The sequence below is a fragment of the Photinus pyralis genome, unplaced genomic scaffold, assembly GCF_008802855.1.
Source record: "Photinus pyralis isolate 1611_PpyrPB1 unplaced genomic scaffold, Ppyr1.3 Ppyr1.4_LG7, whole genome shotgun sequence".
NCBI lineage: Eukaryota > Metazoa > Arthropoda > Insecta > Coleoptera > Lampyridae > Photinus > Photinus pyralis.
The window spans coordinates 2,127,974-2,148,175 of record NW_022170738.1 but is presented as its reverse complement, the minus strand read 5'-3'; the positions used below and the strand labels follow the sequence as shown (position 1 = coordinate 2,148,175).

The following is a 20,202-nucleotide window of genomic DNA, read 5'->3' as shown; positions in this document are numbered from 1 at the left end:
GTACAACAGTGTACGTGTTATTTCATAGTAAAAGAAGGTTTGTTTTAGAATGTATAGGATTGCATTTAGATTTTCAAACGTGAACTGTAACGTCATCTGTTTATGGTTAAATTTATAAAAGTAATCAAGGAATATCTCGCCGGTCCGTTTACATCGGGTGCAGTGGTTGGGACTGGAATAACCCTTGGTAAAAAAAACTTACTCTGTGGGGTGTACTTAAGAACTAAAAATATCATCTATTCGGATTGTTTAAATGAATAACACTTTTGTAGACATAGGCAATACCAGAGATACTACCATAGTATTAATTAATTAAGTCTCTGTACGTTCTTACATAATAAATACTATAATTATTACTATTATTATGTTTCAGTGGAAACTCACATTTACTTTTAATTAGCTACGGAGCATCTCTAAGAACGTAACCAATAAGATTAGGTAACAATGGGCGACTATAGAGAGTATATCAACAAACTCAAGTACATTTTAAATTAAAACTCTTTTTCTAGCCAATACCAAAGAATAATTTATTCTCTGGTAGAGATTTATAATAAGTTTACCTTTTTTGTACACATACACCATAATAGACCCATATCGAAACCTATACAATACTGCATCTAGCGTGATGTGGAAATTCTGCTAACAGATTCAGATTATTAGAAAAAGAGTGCCCGTATAGAAGGTGTTAACGGGAACCGTCCATTTCCAACCGTTTAAACTAGGGAAAATGAAAGCGATATTTGACGTGTTCAGTTTTTCGGGGATATCTGAATTATGTTAAAGATTTTTCAAAAATTTGGAATGCGTTTTTTTAGTAATAAAAATGAGCCCATTTAACCTACACTGTATCTCTCCCCGTTGCGTAGATCCCCATGGTGAGCCACAAATTTGAACCACCCTGTACACACAATAATTAAAAAATTTGCTTTAATATCGAATGGAGTAGGAAAGTACATTATTTTATTTTCAATGTCCATGAACCTAGCAGAGCAAGGTCAGCAGAACACAAGCATATTGCATGGTTAGGACTCACTACATGTACTTTTTTTAAATTATTACATGTTTTACCAGGTTCATATGAACTCAGCAGAACACTACCTTTAAAACCCAAGAAAATGAAACTAACTATAATTAGGTGCTAATTAAGTGTCCTATTCCCGAATAAAATGCTCCTTTTTTTAAATTATGAACCTGGCAGAACATGTAATAATTTAAAAAAAAGGAGCCCTTAATTCGGGGATAGGATACTTAATTAGCACCTAATTAGGACCTAATTCACTTTTCATTTTCTTGGTTTTTTGAGGTAGTGGTCTGACGAGTTCATATGCACCTGGCAGAACCTGCCAGGTTCATAATTTAAAAAAATGGAGCATTTAATTCGGGAATAGGGCACTTAATTAGCACCTAATTATAGTTAGTTCACTTTTCATTTTCTTGGGTTTTTAAGGTAGTGCTCTGCTGACTTCATATGAACCTGGCAGAACATGTAATAATTTAAAAAAAGGAGCATTTAATTCGGGTAAGGGCATTAATTAGCATCTAATTAACACCTAATTATAGTTAGTTCACTTTTCATTTTCTTGGTTTTTTGAGGTAGTGCTCTGCTGAGTTCATATGAACCTGGCAGATCATGTAACAATTTAAAAAAAAAAGGAGCATTTAATTCGGAAATAGGGCACTTAATTAGCACCTAATTATGCAATATGAATGATTGTGTTCGGCTAACCTTGCTCTGCTAGGTTAATGGACATTTATTTTTAAAGTGACGACATGTCGTTTGTTCGTTATATAGTCTTTTATAAATACGAGGGCAGTTTGATGTCAGTTTTAAATGAAAAGTTACTTTTTTCGGCATATAAGCGCTTAATTTCTCAACATAGCCTCCTTTAACTCTATACGTTTAGTCCACCGTTTTTCCAATTTGGTTATTCCTTCCAAATAATAGGTTTTTTCGGGTAGCGTTATATGGACCCCGAGCTACGATCATTAAATTAATAAAAATGGTTAGATAGTACATTAATTAAGCGTTTTCGACAGAAAAATTGCGGAAGCCCTACATTTTCCACAATCGTAATAAAAGGTTCATCTCACTTTTATCAAAATCGTATTTCTCACAAATTCGCAACAGTTTATTATTCAGATTATTAAGTTGACAAACCTGAAAAACGTAATTTTCAGAAGTGACAGCGTAATTTCTGTGCACATTCATAAAACTACTTTTGAAAGCGCGCACAGTCTAAACCTTAACGCCTTAGAGAAGAAGTTAGTCGTAGAGAGGCTCACATTCTCACTTCTCGCATCTTCCATGCTCTGCCTTTTTTTGTATCGAACGTTTTTTCCGTATAAATCGCCGATTAGCCTCGATCGCCTTGTACATCCAAGAGGGATTTTCCGTATCAAACACCTTGCACACCCGAGAGAGGAAGGGCGCCTCTCGTATCTTCCATGGACCACCTTTTCCGTATCAAACCTTTTTTGTATGAACCGCCGATTAGCCTGGACCGTCTCCTTGCACATCCGAGAGGGGAACAGGCATCTGTCGCATCTTCCATGGGCCCCCTTTTCCGTAATCGACAGTCTTCAACAGCCGAGAGGGGAAGGGGCTGCCTTTTTCGCACCTAGCGGCTCTTGTTCTTTTGAGTTAATAAGACGAGTTAAAATGTAGTTATGTCATGTTTTGAATTGGTAAATATTTTAATTATGAAGCATGGATAAAGCGGTGCTCACCTGTAAATAATTTATACATGAATTATGTAAAACATGTAGAGAAATACTTACTGCTATTATGATATAATTAAACACATATACATGGTTTTCCATTAACATTGTCTAATATTTTTAACGTTTATTAAATTATCTGCAAAACATGGTCGAAAAATGTTACCATAACCTCTTAATAAATTAAAGTAAAGCACTCAGGAATATAGGCACACTCTTACCAACTTAGAAATAATCATTATATGAGCATAACCTTACATTTCGGTTAAGTGAACTAAACTTCTTATTACAATTGTGCAAAATTTCGGACTTCTTCCGCAATTTTTTTTGTTGAAAACGCATAATTAAGATATCCTCTAACCGTTTTTATTAATTTCATGCTCGTAGCTTGAGGTCCGTTATGTACCGGTTTTCTCAAGTCCCTCAAAATAAGCGTTTGTTTCAGTGATGACGTCTTCATTTTACCGAAGTCTCTTACCGCCCAGCCACTTCTTCAGGTTTAGAAATAGGAAATAGTTGAACGGGGGTAAATTTGGCGAATATGCTGGATGGGGTAGCAGTTCGTAGCCCAATTTATGGAATTTTGCCATGGTCACTACACATGTGTGCTTGCACGTGTGAATTATCCTGACGGAACAACACCTTTTTCTTTGTTTGTTTTCTTTGTGACGACCTCTTTTGGCATTTGACCTGAACGTTCGGTGCCATTTGTGAATTCAGTAAATCCCTTTTTAACCATTGAAATTGATGGTACAGAGACCCCACACTATTCATCGAGCTGTCCCTTGGAATACCTATCGCAGAAATTTTCATACAACGTTTCGTTTCGGAGTAATCACCATCAAGTTTATTTTTTTTATATAGCACACAAAAAAAGTACATACTGTATTGAGTAGCATTTTTTACTACGAATACAACGATATGCGGTACAAAAAAACACTAGTTGAAAACTTGGTTTCAACAGGGTGGTGCACCCGCGCACAACGCCATAACAGTTAAAATATCTATCGGACAAATGTCCTGGAAAATGGAAGAATTTGTCCGATATGTATTCTCGCAACATTATGGCGTTGTGAGAGGATGCACCATGCTGTTGAAAAACAAGGATTTCAACTGTTTTTTTATTGTACCGTGCATCGTTCTATTCGTAATAAAAAAATGTTATTCAATACATTACGTACTTTTGAAGTGAAGCTGTGAAAACCATTGAGGTTTTGAGGAGTGAAAATACTTTCAAACCCTTAAAATTTCGAGAAGACTTCTTCTGGAAGCCGTTGATGTTTGTTGGAAACCCTTGGCCGCCAAGTGGACGTTCTAGATATAAGTCAATTCTTCGATGTGACCGTTTTATTATTATTTAAAATTTAAATAACTTTCCAAAGCAGTCATTGGTGTAGATTAAACTGATTTGCTTTGTCTTATATACTGTGCGTAACAGGATTAGGATAGCCATCTTTCCTTTAGTTTTATAGATATTGCTATGTGCAATGGCAACAGTAACTAAACCACTCACAAGCACCTGTCCAGCTAGCTCATTTAAGTTCAGGTACTGACAAATCGCTCGGCTCGACGGACATTGTTCAAATATTGGATATGTATATTCGGATTACGGAGACGAAAAATAACAGACCGGATTTTTGGAAAAAAATTTGGAACGCCGCAACGGCATTCTTGCCTAGAAAAGGTATCAGTTTCAGGGGATGATTTATTAGGGTTTAACGGTATCTGCATAAGCCAGACAAATTGGGGTGTAGCGGTCATTTCTTTTGTGAGTTGCGGTAAACTTTGGGACTACCAGTTTCGTAATCTTATACTTGAATGTCAGTTAATCAATTTATATACAGAGTGTCCCATTTATCATGGAACAATCTATTATTTCGGAAACTGGCAGGGATATCAAAAAATGATTTATATAAAATCTTCTTCATAAGAAGTTGGACATTTTTTTTGTTAAAGCACACTAGCAATAGAAAATTTATGAATGAGTGATTAGTGTTTGCATTATTTGGAATTGGGTTACTAGATTTTGATGGAAAAACAATTAAATAAATTACCGACGAGGTTGGAATAATAAAGAGAAGAAAAATTTTCAAGAAAAATGGAAGCAGTTGTATATATGTATAGGAAAAGACGGGAAAAGCAGCAGGGTACGTAATACTTCCCATCCATAAAAAAAGAGATACCACCAATTTGAGAGGAAGCATTACCAAAGAGGAACATGGAAATACGCACAGTAAACACAAAAATAATGGCTACAGGAAAGGACAATCACGAATTATAATATCTGCTTAGTGCTTATTCGGATACAATCCCCTGTACAAAATGGGAAACCATAAGAAAAATTAACTTCGTATCGAAACTGAGAAAAAAATAAATAGAATAGGCAACAAAGAAAACAATAACATTATATATGGCTTACTGAAGCGCAACTTGTTCCAATACAATTGTATGTACTCCGTAAATCATTTTTGTAACTAAGCAAAATACTTTCATCCTTTTATAAATTAAATTATTAATCCCGAAAAGCCATCAGTTTTGTATCCCGGAAAAGAAAAAGTAAGGTGGAAGTTTTGGTGGAGAAACAACATGTAATTATCTTTTGTCTTGAAGGAAATAACACGGAAAGTAAGAAAACATTTATTTTAGATATTGTAAATTAGAAAGAATAACTTTCGTAATTAGGTTGACGCAATTATACGGGTATGAAAATAGATTTCTATTAGAACAACTATCTCTCGCCACTTTCAAACTTTGGGGTGAGATAATTAAGTTTATTATTTCTGTATACCATATCTTGGTAGCGAACAAATTAGTCTTCACCTTTATTCATTTATAATCCGAGAGTTAATTAATTTACATTTGTTGTCGAATTAAATTAACGAATTGTTTTTCGTGCCGCTGCAACACTGAATACAATACCGAAATTTTCGGCCCCTAACTATATTAGGATCGGGCACTAATAAACTTTCCTACAGGAGCAGTGGCGGTTAATTTAAATTAAAATTCGATTTGTAGCAAAAACTTACCTATATCCAAGTTCAGCGAGCGTTCTGGCTACTGCAACACTTTGAAGGTTGCAGATATCCTGAGACGTAGTCAACGAATCCAAATAGTCTTCGTAAGTTTTAAATTGCAATAAACGTTGATCTGCTTCGATTTGCGGAGTTGCGGCGACCATTTTTACTTAAGAATTTTGCCCGATATTTTCTGTGACAAAACTGACACCGATTGACTGACATGATTTGTTATTTGTTTCAGAATACAGTGTGTACGCCGCAAGCATGTTTGGCAAGCACTTTGAACAACAGCGGGAAAATAGCTAGCGAGCTCCGCAGTTTAGATGACCTGTTATTACAAGCTCAAGATTTTCTGGACCAATATTTCACGTCAATAAGAAGGTAAGCGAACTGAAAGCTCTATTTAAATATAAAATTTGTAAGGGCTTATGCAAGTTTATGCAGAATTTTGTGGTCTCCGTTGAAGATATTGCTATATTGTCTTTATTTCTTTATTTTCTAGTTAACGTGGATGTAATAGTCATCTCACAACAATTAGAAATCCCCAATTTTTCATGTAGTATACAAACTAGGTGTATATTTTACCCATTACACCAAAGAAACATGTTCCACTAGTAGCGTACATTATACAGGACTTTTATTTGGGAAAGAACTTCTTATGTGAAAAAAAATTGTCAGGGATACGCTGATTTAACGTGCGAAAATTTTATTGCTGCACGCTACAAAGTTGAGTAGTTAATTTGCCCTCTGCGGTGACGTTTACAAAAGGGTTCAACTAACCCCTCTCACAGTTAAAGTCTGTTTATGCTGATTTGCTTTACCTCGACACTTTGTTAGAAAAAACTGGGCATTCTTTAAATTGGTTTTAGTGTAGAAAATAACTTTAACATGCCAACTGAACACCATATATTCGTTTTTTCCTCTACTGCACTGGTAAAATTTTTATTGTCAATTAATTTTTACCACGGTTAGGTCAGTTATGAATAAACTTTTGGGTCGAGGACGATTGATCGACGCCTATTTTTACACGATACAAAATAGTCAAAATAACTTACTTTTATTGTTGAGCCAGTCCCGTTGACAGTCGTCTTTCTCCTTTTGAAAGGTAGGCGAAATTCAGAAAATTGGATGGTGGACGTCTCGTGCAATACAATCGGACTTTTTGTATCGCCTGGTAAACTTAACTGCTCGTTGAAAGTGAATAATTTGAATCTGAAACAAACTGAGCTTCAGGTTTCTCGAACTTTAATAGTCGAAGTTGGATTAATTGACCAATGTTCCACAGTAGGAAAATATCAAAAATTACCGTTATGGGTTCAACAGCTAGCCAAAGCACGAATTAATTGTCTTTTAACTTTTTACCGGTTGCCTTTTAATGTAAAATTTATTACCACTTCTCCACGACAAGAATTTCGTCGAAACGACGGTACAGTTTTCCTTTAAAATTTCAGTAAATAATTTCCACTTTCACAATAAGATATCGCGTACGACTACGCGGCTCACAAATATTTTTTAAACTTCGAAGAATGTATAATACGCGACCCACAACCGCCGCGCTTAAGTTATGTAGTTTTACCTCGAAAGTTTGGCTAAGAATGCCTCCCTCCCACCCGATTTTTACGTATGTACTCACTGAATCACACACCTGAAACGGACCCAACGCAAAACCGACTTCAGCTATGCTTTTAATGCACGTGAGGCTATATCAGAAACGCCGTCCCGCATGCTCCGTTAACTGGCTTTATTTTTTCGTGTATTAGTTTAATTCTGTTCTTTTTTTATTATGAAGCGGTACCTAATGCAATATTTCATGCTCACTTCAATATTTGTGAACTAGTTACCGTTTTCTGGAAAAATGTGACAAATTTCCAGCAAACGGCAGATTGAAATACATATTTTAGTAAATGAAAGATATTTGGGAAATGGAAAGTTTCATGCTTTTTGGTTCGCTCCAAAAATTTGTATAGGACTGGCGGTTATTGAAAACAACGTGATAAATATCCATATCACGGAAGAAATAGAAATACTATTTGGAGTTTCCACATTATTTCATAAGGATTCATAAGGATTTCTATCATGGGGATTTCGGAAACCATAGAAAATATGAATATGGTCAAATTAAAGAAAAGATGCACAATTAATGAGTTATTATCATGCTTTAAAGAAAACCAGCAAACTTCAACATACCTATCGGATATAACGGAAAATGGAACGGAAAGGTATTCTCGCACTATTAAGGTGTTGTGCGCAGGTGCGCCATTCTTTTGAAACCAACTGTTTCCAACTTTTGCTTTTTGTGCCGTACATCGTATTCATAATAACAAAATGCTAACCAATACAGTATGTACTTTTTTTACGGGCCATATAAAAAATAAAGTTGATGATGATTTCTCCGAAATGAAGCGTTGTATTAAAAATCTCTCAACGCCGTCTTGTAGAGCTCAAAAAGTGGCAATGGGAAGTGTTTTTTCTTTTTTTTACCTGTTCAAATAATATCAGACAAAAATAAAAACAAAATCGGCAAATTTCAGTTTTTCTGGGATATCTTCGGAAGTAATCGAAATTTTCTGGTTTTCTTTTAAGAATGACAACTCATTAATTGTGCATCTTTTCTTTAATTTGACTATATTCGTATCTTCTGTGATTTCTGAGATCCCCATTCTTATCTTGAACACAGTGTATACTCTATTCAGTAAAAATTTGCAGTCAAACTAGCTTATTTTGAAAAAATGTTTGCCTTGGTGTGTAAAACCAACCCCACTAACCGGTGCTGTAAAAACCCATTTTGTGCTATTCATTACCAAGACGAAGAATTGAAAGAATCCAAAGGAATATAAGAGTCTAAATAATTTCAAGCATTCGAAAAATCGAAGGAATTCTATCAGATCAGATCGGAAGAAAATCTGAAGAGGCTTACGCCAGGTCTTACGTATCTGGGAGAATTTTAACGATGTAGAGTCGGAATAAGTAGGAGAAACAGAAGCTACATATTTATTTATTTATTTATTTATTTATTTTGCCTTTATTTTTGAGTGGGCGGGGTTTCAGCCAAGGCTGCTCTACCAACCCCACGCACTATACATTTACAAATATCCATGTCCGAACCCGGATTCGAACCAGGGACCCTAGCACCACAGTCCAGCTTCAACTGAACTGCGCCACACGGGCCGTGGGTATAGAAGCATAGAAAAAAGATGAAAAGGCTTTGAAGAATCTCAAGGATCTTGTAGATCTGAGGACCTTGAAGGATCGGAAGAATTCTAAAGAACGCAAATTTTTGAAATATTGTAATATTTCGAAAAGGTGGAAATTTGTGTCTTTAATCATCGGAAGAATTCAGTCACGAAAGGAGCTGAAAAATCATGCAAATGTTACGCTTCTGGTGGACGTCAAATCTGATGAAATTGGAAAGAAATGAAGGATCGGAAGAATCTGAAACCTCTAAAGAATAAAAAGTACCGAGAACCGGATGGATTTAAAGAACTAAACAAATTTAAAAAATTTAAAAATCTAATAAGCCAGAAAATATAAAGTATACAAAGAAATAAATGACTTCAAAGTATCCTAATAACACAGGGGGGAAACCAAAAAGGTATCATAAGAGAATTTGGATAACTTAAGAAATTCGAGGTCCAACGAACCTTAAGAATCCCACCAATCGGAAAACTGAGATTTAAAGAGTCGTAAACATCTGAAGAAACTGATCAATGGAACATCCGACGTAATGAAGAATCCGAATAATCTGCAAATTCACAAAATCTGAATAAGAAGAGTCGGAAGAAACAGTGCAATCTGAATCATCTGAAGAAATAAAAGAATTATCATTTGAGAAAAACCGGAAACTACTACAGTAGATTATCTACATCTACTGCATCTAATGCGGTCTTTTCAAATATGAGTCACATCGTTCATTTGTGTCTCTATAGGTTCAAAAATTTGTGGTTAAAATTTCAACAAAATATCTCTATAAATAAGAAAGTTGACACTGCGCAATGCGCGATTTTTCTTACTTGAGGTGCCAGAGCCATAAGCTACCAAATGCAAAAAGAACGAACTAAATATCTTGAAAATTGTAGTAGTTAAGGCCTCGGACCGACGGACGAACGGACGGATGGAGAAAGTGGCAATAATAGCGCCTTCCAACATGAGTTAGAAAATGCGCTAAAAATAGGGCCAGTTGTGTGCTAACCATCTTCTTAGAATTATACGACCTTATTACATTGATACATCGGTAAGCACATTTAAAGTGAACTGGCATTTATGAGAAGAAAAAGCATCTCAAATTTAGTACAACCCTTTTTCCCTTCTTACTTCTCCAACCGATGTTCGACTTTATCATCGTGCACTGTGCAATATTTTTGTTTCGTAATAATCAGCGTAACCTTAAAAATTAAAAAAAAATGCTTTACTGTAGCCTTTTTATTTGTTTATTCGTCCTTCTGAGTGCTGGTCGTGTCACCATTCCTTTTAAAAACTACTGACAAAGAATCATGTTCCATGTACAGTGTCTCCTATTTTTGTTGAGGCTGCAGTGCATCTCAGATGTTTTTAAAGATAAGACACTTGCGGTTTTCGCGATCCTCTGCCTCTTGTTTGTGAAGTTTTTAATACCACAAACAAAATTTATCTAGCCACGTTTGTTTCCGAGATACAGGGTGAAAACGAAAAGTTTGAATTTTGGGGATGTTATCGTATCTTACTATCCATGTGAGATTAAGAAAATGTAAAAACTGACTTTTTCAGATATTTTTACGTAGAATCCAGAGTCGCAATCGAAAAATAATTTTGGACCACCGTTTCTGAGATTTGAACCAAAGTTGGTATTTTTAACACCCAGTATATTTTAACGTCAAGCCATTTTTATTGATCAGTATCAGCTACATTAATTACCATGGATACATTAAGCAAAACAAAATCTCCATAATACATCAAATCTATGGGCCCTCTATTTAAAAACAGTAAAAAAATAAGGTTTTCATGGCTAAAATTTAAAAAAATATATGTGATACATAAATGTAATTAGGAAAAAGAATGAAAAACACTTGACCTGAAGATATACAGGGTGTTGCATCAAAAAAATGCCAGCATTGGGTCAAATCTCAAAAACCGTAATCCAGCAATTTTTTTTACTAGTCACTGACTGGCTTCTATGTAAAAATATCGGGTGTAAAAAATCTAGAGAACCAAATTCTCCAATAATAGCACAATTGGTGGAATTATGAGAATAAATCTGTTGGTGGAATTAGCGATCATCTTTTCTACGTCATTTCAAATCTATGGGCCCATTGTATTTTTATAAGATTCGGAAAAGCAGATAACAGAGTAAATACTATTTAGGCTTAGAATTTTATAATCTCCCCTCGAACACCTTCACCATCGATTTTGTCGAATTCTTGGCCAATCAAATCTAAAAATTCCGTTTATCATGTAATGAAGTTTACCACCCCCACATGAACAATAGTTGATAGTTAACCGGGAAAATGCAGTCTAATCTAATATCTAATATGAAGTTATTTGTGCACTTATTTAAAGACTGGGCTTACATGTTGGGCTCCACTGTAGAAGAAAGTAAACGGTTTTCCAGTTAAAATACGTTGCAGTCCCAATTCATTTGGCAAACCGCCCGAAAGATGTTGATTTTAATTTATACTACGATATTACTATCAATGTACATCTGAGCCATAAAGGTTAGTACCTACAACATAGAACTTGATCCGAAAATTTCAATTATGAACATCAGTGAACTGTACCCGTGGCTTTAATTAGGATTTATAGTGTATAAACTACGCCAATATTTACATTTTGTAATGAAGTCCTTATAACTATTATATTTCTGAAGGCGAGTTTACACTGTCCCGATTTTAACGAATGGCTATTATGGGCACTTCTCATTTATGTTTCATGTCAAGCATGGTTTAGGATACGCGTAGGAGATTAGTTAAGTTAAATATTAATTAATTGGAATTCTGTTTGCTCTCGTTTCATTATAATTACTTCATTAATTTTCAACAGGAATAAAAAATCCTTTAAACGACTGCATCACATGTGCAATTACGGGTATTTACAAGCGCTTAGGCATAATAGTTCGTTATCCTTCAAAGGGCATACTCAACTACAAATTTGTATTTTTTTGTGTTCACTAAAGTGGCTTATGAAGCAAATGTCAGACAGAATTGTTAGCTATCAAGAGTAATAGTTGCAGCAACTGTAAAAAAATAATGCATATCCTTCCTCACAGTGCCCTGCCGTAGCAGATCCTTCAAAATTGAACTCATATAAAAAACAGAACTGGGTTGGGAGTGGGTCGGTAATCCCACGACAAGAACTTCAACTGTTCAATTATATTAGCACTGATCTCAATTCGACAACATCCGCATTAATTTCGTTTGCAAATCAAATATCTGAACGCGTGTTCGACTTCGACGAATAAATTATATTGACAGGGGTAATCCAGTTTGAAGCCTTTGGAAAATTTTAAAATGACTCCCGTTCGCAAAGCGGTATCTGTTTTATTGTGACTTTTCATTAGAGTAATATGCATAAAGGACGCGTTAATTTTGCGGCTTAATTTTTGGTGATTGTCATATCGGAACTGATAGGCCTCTTGAGAATCAACGATTCTGGCGTAGGTTCGGGTTAGGGATAAAGAGCTTTCAGCTATAAAGTTGGTTTGAACGTAAGATAGCATTGTCAATTCGAATTATGGAATGACGCGCAGCATCCCCTGGATTTATCAGAAATAGGTGCGACAAAAGCACTACACATCGAAGCCAAGAGCTGTAGGGCTATTATGATAATCGCTAATGTTTATGAACTACACAAATTTTAAGGTTAGAACCTTTTTTTAAAATGAAAGATCATTTGCGAGTAAAAAAACCACAATTTATTTTACTAGCGAGTTGGTTTGGGGGCACTAGTGATAATTCATAACTAAAAATGTGAGTTACTGAACGCAGTGCACATTGGTGGTGAGTTGAAGAACTACCGAAAGCACGCCGGAAAAGTTAATCTATTATTAAACCAGATTAGAAAAATTACCATCTCTGTAATGGAATTAGAATTTTTAAATTGAAAACCTCTCTGTGAATATGCTGCTCCTGTGTAAATTATTTCCAACTGCTTTCATTAAAAAAAAATGGTAGGTAACACGCTCATTTTCGCATCTAGTAGGGTGAGATTAATAAGATGCAGAATCATCGAAGGGCTTCTTTTGTCGCATTCGATTTATTTCCCTTTACATTCTTTTCACGTTTTACTTTTACTGTCTAACAATTGAGACCTTTAGCTTTTATGACCTGCATTGATTCAAGTTGCTTCACTCCGTGAAGTGTTTCGTTGAACCGGGAAAGGATCAGACTCTCGTTCGTTTTTTTACATAGTAATATAACGTCAATTATAAATTGAGACCTACTCGTAATATTCAGTTGTCAATTAAATAAATATAAATTCACAGGGATAAGTAGAGCATTTATAAGAGTAATCTACTGTTAACAATTTTCTTTTATAAATATCAATCCAAACCAAAGCACGAGGAACGGTTTGAAGAATTAAATCGGAAATAAGGATCTAATTTAAATAGAGGTTGAATAATAAACAAAATTTTGTTTTTATTTCAGTGTTTTTTATGTTTTGTTAGGGGTATTGTGTTTGTTTTAAAAACGGCACCTACAGTATTGCGTATTTGCGTTATTCGTTTGTATTTTCAAAGGAATTAATGAAAAATAATTTTCAAAGAGATTTTTTTTAATGAAACGTACGCTGGAACTAATATGAGATAAAGGCACCGGGTCAATTAGATGAGGAATACGTACCTTTTTATTAAGATCTTTTTGCTTTATTCAGAATTCAGAAACTTTAGACACTCAGTAATATCATAGAGTAAATAACGTTTAGAGATGCCACGGGATAGGGATTGCTGGTTTATAACAATTTATGGCCATGCAATGCTGCTATCTAGTGACAAATGCTGGTTGCTGTATTCGAATCTGTTATATCCGTCTATAGGAGCCTTTAAAAGAGCTTAAGATATTTCAAAGCTGAGCTTTAAATGAAATTACGTCATCATTCATGAAAGTTGCGATTGCAACTGTACTCCAGTGTAGGTAGTAAGTAATTCGAAACCGCTACATATTTATAGTATGAGTAAGTTCATTCACAACGAGGGACCTACCAGCTGATTTCATTCTGTTTATCTAAAAATTAACTATCAAATCCAGTATTAACCGAACACCTTAAAAAATGTTAAAAAGTTGAGAGAAAAAACTTTCAATTGTAATAGTTATTTGTACAACTAGTTTTGAAAGTGTTACTTTTTTTCATGAATTTGCAGTTTGAATCAAGCGAATTCATGAAAAAAAGACACTTTCAACATGTGTTGTACACGAAATTTTTTGCATAGTGATCCTTAATAATCTATAATTGCTTAATATCATTGACATTCGCCATTTTCTGTCACTCAACAATTGAGCTATTGGCCATAGACAGGACGAAACGCCATGGAAACGCATAGTAAAAATCGTGAAAAAAGTACCACTTTCCATACGATTTTTTGACAAAAAAAGTCCGGTAAATTGATAACTATGCAAAAAAAACTTGCAATTTAATAAGAGTTACCTACTCGATTCATAGAGGTATGAACGTATTGGTATGGTCATTGGTATATCGTTGGATTCGTCTTGACACAGAATACAAATGGGAACGTTACCAATTACGAAACAGTCACATTTACTTCGTTAATTATGCGTAAAAAACATTTTTAAATCGTTCTGTTATACAATTTTTCATGGATTATTCCACAGCAAACGACAAATTACACAAAAATCCATATTTTATCAAAATGTCTCATTTCATTTATTTCCATATTAGTCCAGGCCACGGTGGTATAGACCACCGTATACCACCGTGGTCCAGACTAAAAAGCTAGCTGCTAAAATAATTTATTTAAAAAAAAAATTAGTTACGGGGCAAAACCGGGTTTTTCAGGCAGGTGAAATGATTATAAATTGGGGAAAAATAATTAAAACAGCTAAATTTTTCCGCGGGTGAAATCCCGGGAGTTGAAAGGGGTGGAAAGCGGTACATATTTTGCAAATTGTGGGAAAGCAATTAATTTTAGACGAAAATGGTCAATACAAAAGTTATAGAGAATAAAAAAATGAACAGCTTTTGTATCTGCACTATTTTCACATAACCAGCATAACCTCCAGTTTTCCTAGAAAATCCGGAAAAATCGTTTTTTTCGTTTGAAATTTGGAGGAAACATAGCTTGTTTTATTATAAAAAAGGAGAGATTTTTGGGACCGTAAAGTTGAACCGTTTCCGAGATCTCACAAAAAACCACCTCTTTTTCAAGGAGATGAAAAATCTATCATGAAGTTTATTCCAGGTTTTATATCTCAATTCTCAAATCATTTATTGTTTTGGCCGGTAAAACAGACGTTCTTATAGGGAATTTTATTTTGCAAGTTTATCAACAAGCCCAACGCAATTGCATCAGCTGTAAAACATAGCCAGGAAGAAGAGTAAGTGAACAAAAACAAATTGTTCAGGAAGCGATTTTACTTCGAATTGCTTTTATTGTGGTAAAAATGCAGAAAAAAGAAATAATAAAGATGTTTTAACTAAAACGTTGAGCATAAGGAAACAAAAGACAATATTTTAGCAAACATTAAAGATAAGCAAGAAGATAGATTTCGAAAAAATCTTTATTAACATCCAAAACGTTCATTGATCATGTCAAAAATCATGTATATCTTAAATCTGTTTTTCCAGTTTTTGGCGATTTTCTAGAAGTTTTTCTATAGGAATAATAATTTTTATTTTTGTTTATTAAAATATAAGTCTTCCCTAAAATTTTACTACCCCCCGCACCTCTGTGCGATGAAAAAAAATAGATTTTTCATCTCCTTGAAAAAGATGTGTTTTTTTCAGAAATCGTGATATCTCGGAAACGGTTCAATTTTCCGGTCCCAAAAAAATTGTCTCCTTGTTTGTAGCTACGTTTCCTACAAATTTCAAACCTTTACGACTTTTTTTCGCAAAAGTAAGAACAAAAAACGAAAAAAGGTTTTTCCGGTTTTTCTAGGAAAATTAGAGGTAAGTAATGTGAAAATAGCGCAGATAGAAAAGTTGTTCATTTTATTCTCTATAACTGTTACATTGAACATTTTCGCCCGAAATTAATATGTACCTATTACCACAAATTGCCAAGTACCACTTTCCACCCCTTTCAACCCCCGGGATTTCACCCGCGGAAAAATTCAGCAGTTTTAATTATTTTTCCCCAATTTCTGATCATTTACATCATATCCATATTACAATAAATCATAGTCGCGCAGGCCTTGGTTGGAGGTATTCGTTGACGTGATGGTATGAGTCGAGGTATGAGTTGTTGGTGAAAATGTGAAAAATTCACCGATTTGACTTTTAAATTTTTTGGCCGACGTAGGCGTCCGCAATTCTTGTGGAAGATGGTAGAACAGTTTGATCGCCATGCACCTGGGGGAATCCTCGAATAGTGTTGTGTGGTGTGATACAAAGTCGCACAGAATTGCAGAATTTTATGCTGATAAATTTTCCCTTTCGGAGTTTCTTGTAGCTTTACAATAACGAACTTATGGTCAAAAACCGAAAAATGTTTAGAAAATGCGGTGGCGTTCATTTATTTTCAAAGATACGAACAAATAACCATTAACAAAACCCTTAGTAATTTTTTCTCAGCTTTCTAATGGTGCTAACTTAAAATTTTCATGACTTGTGGGTTTCGACTAAATCACAAACTTTTTTATGTCACATTGGATTTTTACGTCACTCGATCGAGATATTAAATTACAATGTGATCCAGTGATGGACATTTCCAGTAGGTAATTCCGTATTAGGTTTAGTAGGTGGTGGTTGATCCTTGGATATATCAAAATTCAAAATAGACTCAATAGAGTTGAATAGACCGCTAACCATAGATTTTCCTTTGATAAAGCAATGAAGCGATGGATAGAGAAGATAAAATTTCTCAAAGCAGCTAACAAGTCGCGTAACCATGCATGTTTCCAAAATTTTGGGAAAAACGGAAACTATTAAATATAATAGGTCGATAGTTTCTTAGATACCCATATCCACAAATTCCCCCAATTATCACGAAACACGATACGAAAGAGACATCGCGTTTTAATTATTGTTTATTGTGTTGTGCAACCATGCAACTTAAAAGATTTAGCGTAGATTGCCGGATGAGGTCAAATTAAATTCTCTGGTAATCAAATCAAAATATAGGAATCTACAGTAGGTTATTAAGCAAAACAAAAGGTCAATATACCCCGATTAAAGGCAATTTTGCCGAATATTGCAAATATCTGGGTTTTATGTCTTCAATTAATAAATATTTATGGCCCCCCATTATGTAGATAGGTATTTAAACATGTCTTCATTCAATAATATAACCCTTTTTTTAATTCTTGGCGCGCACATATTATAAATAATAATATCCAGTCACAATGTAGACGCAAGTTATGAAAATAAAAACCATTTTGCTGGCTGCGCAATTTATAGGTATGCAATGCGTGGGACGTACGACATGTATACAGTTACATAATTATATCATAAAAAGCTTGGTACTCGCGAGCTTTTAATTGCGTAGGTTTGAATCCTAGACGGAAAATAAGTACACTATTCTGGAATTAAGAGGGAGACACTTGATGCATTCAATGGCCATCTATATTCAAGGATAGTTCCTAGCCGACAAAAATTTACACAGCGCGGTATCTCTAAACGTTGTTTACTCTATGGTAATATGTACCAAAAATGTCTGTACGAGTATTTAGACAATTTAGAAGTTTGAACGTCCTGCCGGGCAGCCATCCGCACGAAAACTCAAAAACGTAATCACATAGGTATACAGCTCAAACTTGGTACATGACTTAGGGAAAAAGTGATTAAACTTTGGGCTTCGGTGGACAACCCTCTCTAGGCAACACGTTCGCCCTACTTAATTATGGCTTTGCGTGGTGATATTGTAATGTAAGAAATTTTAGGGTTAAAATCCAAATCTGAATCTGCTGTCAAATGTAGATCTAGTCAATCGTACTTCCAGCTATAATTTATAATGTTATATGAAGACCGGGGTTCGAGTTTCAGACTAAATTCTCTAGTTCTGATTAGCGTCAATGAGAACAAAACAAAAGCTTCCGAATTTCGACTTTAAAACTGGAATTTTTCAATTCAAATTCAGCATAAAATTTCCCATTAAATCAATTATCATAAATCGTTGAAAAAACTTAGGTTATTGTCATATTTAACGTATATCTACTGGGGACTTTTTTAAGGTTAACAATCCAACGCGAATTTTGAAGGGAACGTTTTGGAAGAAAAATGTCCCAATTAAGAAGCCTAAGAACTCTTTAAATTCGTCCTGCAGTGGTCTGCATAAAAGGTTGAAGCTTCCATTTGATTAACAAAGTTTTGAATTCTGAACTAAAACTGTAATCTTTAGTCAATAATTAAATGAATCGTTATCTGCCGTCGGTTAGCCTAAATCTTTCAAAAATTTTGCCTTTTTTGATATAGTTGTGCTTACTGCAGACTTCTCCCCTTAACTCTCTGAAAAATTAACCATAACATTTTTCACTCTTTTCCACTGATCGGTCAAAAGAAAACACTAAATAGCCACATAAATGTATATTGACACTAATACAATTTTCAAGTATTTTCCACATGCACTTTTCTTTGTACATGCAATTTTTTATAAATAAGTATATTCTGTTAGTGACATCTCATTCTGCATTTTAAATAACTTCTCACATTTTTTTACCAGATAAAATCAACAAGAAAATTAACTTTTAAATCTGGCAAATTATTGTGTGGAAAAAAATAAATAGTTACTATTAACATAATATAATAAAAGTAGTATAATTCCACACCCCTTCCACTATAAAATTATCTCCGATCTTCAGGATTTTCAAAAATACCGCCAATCACAATTAAACTTGATAACGCCAGCTTCGAAGGAACGCGTCCCCATTTACACCGAAATTTCGCGTTAGTTATCAGCACCAGATGTGCGTTTCGCCTGATAAGAGTCATCGCAAACGACCAGATGTGTCTCACATTTTAATACGCATTTTCACGTTTTACAATGAAATACACGCATCTAAATAAATAATTATTTACAAAAGCGATAAAATTTCGCAATTACAAACGATTCTAAAAGAAGAAGTAAAGCCTGAGACCACAAATTCAACTAATATAAACCAATTTTGTGATTATCGGAAGTAATCCTCTTGATTTACTTAATAAATTGAAATATTCTCATATACAGCGTGTCCCGTTATTGTTTGTGGCGTTTAGACCGAAATAACATCTACATGACGTTTACACAACAATATAAATTATAACAACCGTGCCGTTCCAGTTGGTACCATCAAGTTTTTGTACTGCATTAATAATTAAGTAAAAATGAAAAGCTTGTCGCTGATAGTTTAAAATGTTCCTTTTTGCGAACCTCAAACATGATTCAATAAATAACTTAGCTCAACACTACTCCCTTTAGATGAATCTGACAAAAACGTGGGTTGCCTTTTGCACTACAACAGGCAGGTTGTGTCTTAGAGCACCAACTTTCTTTCTAAAACGCGTTCAGTTTTTTTGTTATAAAGCATCAAAGTACTCATTTGAACTGAGGAAACGTTTAAGCTCAAAGCGATACAGGATCTTCTGGCAACGACGTCTCGCGATAATCCGGCTGTGGGCCGCAGTTAATTATGGAGCACTTGTATGGGTCAAGAACGAGACTTTTACCACAAGTTGGACCACTTACAAAGATTCGCGTGTCTTGCATCTTGTACACCCTGTGCAGATCACTTGTACAGTCGTAATGCAGGCTCTCTTGGATCTTCCTCCATTGAGCCTCCGTGTGCGGAATCAAGATATGTTTCCCTCGGAACAGTTCTCAACTTGTACTAGTCACAAGAATGCTTTTTAGATATAGGATCTAATCAGTTACATACTTACTTAGGAATGCGAACTTTTACCAAGTAATATGTTCAGTTTTAACCTTTCTTATCGCAGGGAATTTCACGAATTTACAGTTACATGTATTTGTTTACCTATTAGTCTTATTTTAAATAAAAAGTAACGTTTAACATAAAAGTTCTCTTATACTGACTACAAGTAGTGTTACAATGATAATTAATGTATGCCGTTTTGTTGGTAGTTGTCGCATTCCGTCATTTTGTAAGCAAGTTTACAAAAAAGAAGTTTGGATATTACACAATATTGAAATTGTTGAACTTGTCAGATCATGTGATAAATGAACGTTGTCTTTTTATCGGCCGAACTTATACAAAAAAGCGCATATATTTTTAATAACACTATGTATGATTGCACGAAGCTTTCCTCAGTGATAATTTTCCATCTTTCGTTGCTTACAAATTTGATTGATCGATGTATTTCAAGCCTTTATCAACGTCTTACACTA

General features: G+C 34.7%; 2 protein-coding genes across 2 annotated transcripts in view; one reads left to right on the top strand and one right to left on the bottom strand.

Moving 5' to 3' along the window:
• Positions 1-5,974, bottom strand: part of LOC116177034 (cilia- and flagella-associated protein 299-like) — a 35,445-nt gene extending 29,471 nt beyond the window's left edge. Inside the window, exon 1 of the mRNA XM_031495891.1 lies at positions 5,745-5,974. Within this exon, the coding sequence (XP_031351751.1) occupies positions 5,745-5,896 (152 nt within the window). The 5' untranslated portion in view covers positions 5,897-5,974. The remainder of the gene's footprint in view (positions 1-5,744) is intronic.
• Positions 1-20,202, top strand: part of LOC116177033 (nitric oxide synthase) — a 99,293-nt gene that overhangs the window by 36,168 nt on the left and 42,923 nt on the right. The window contains exon 2 of the mRNA XM_031495890.1: positions 5,977-6,116. Coding sequence (XP_031351750.1) covers positions 5,977-6,116 — 140 coding nt within the window. The remainder of the gene's footprint in view (positions 1-5,976; positions 6,117-20,202) is intronic.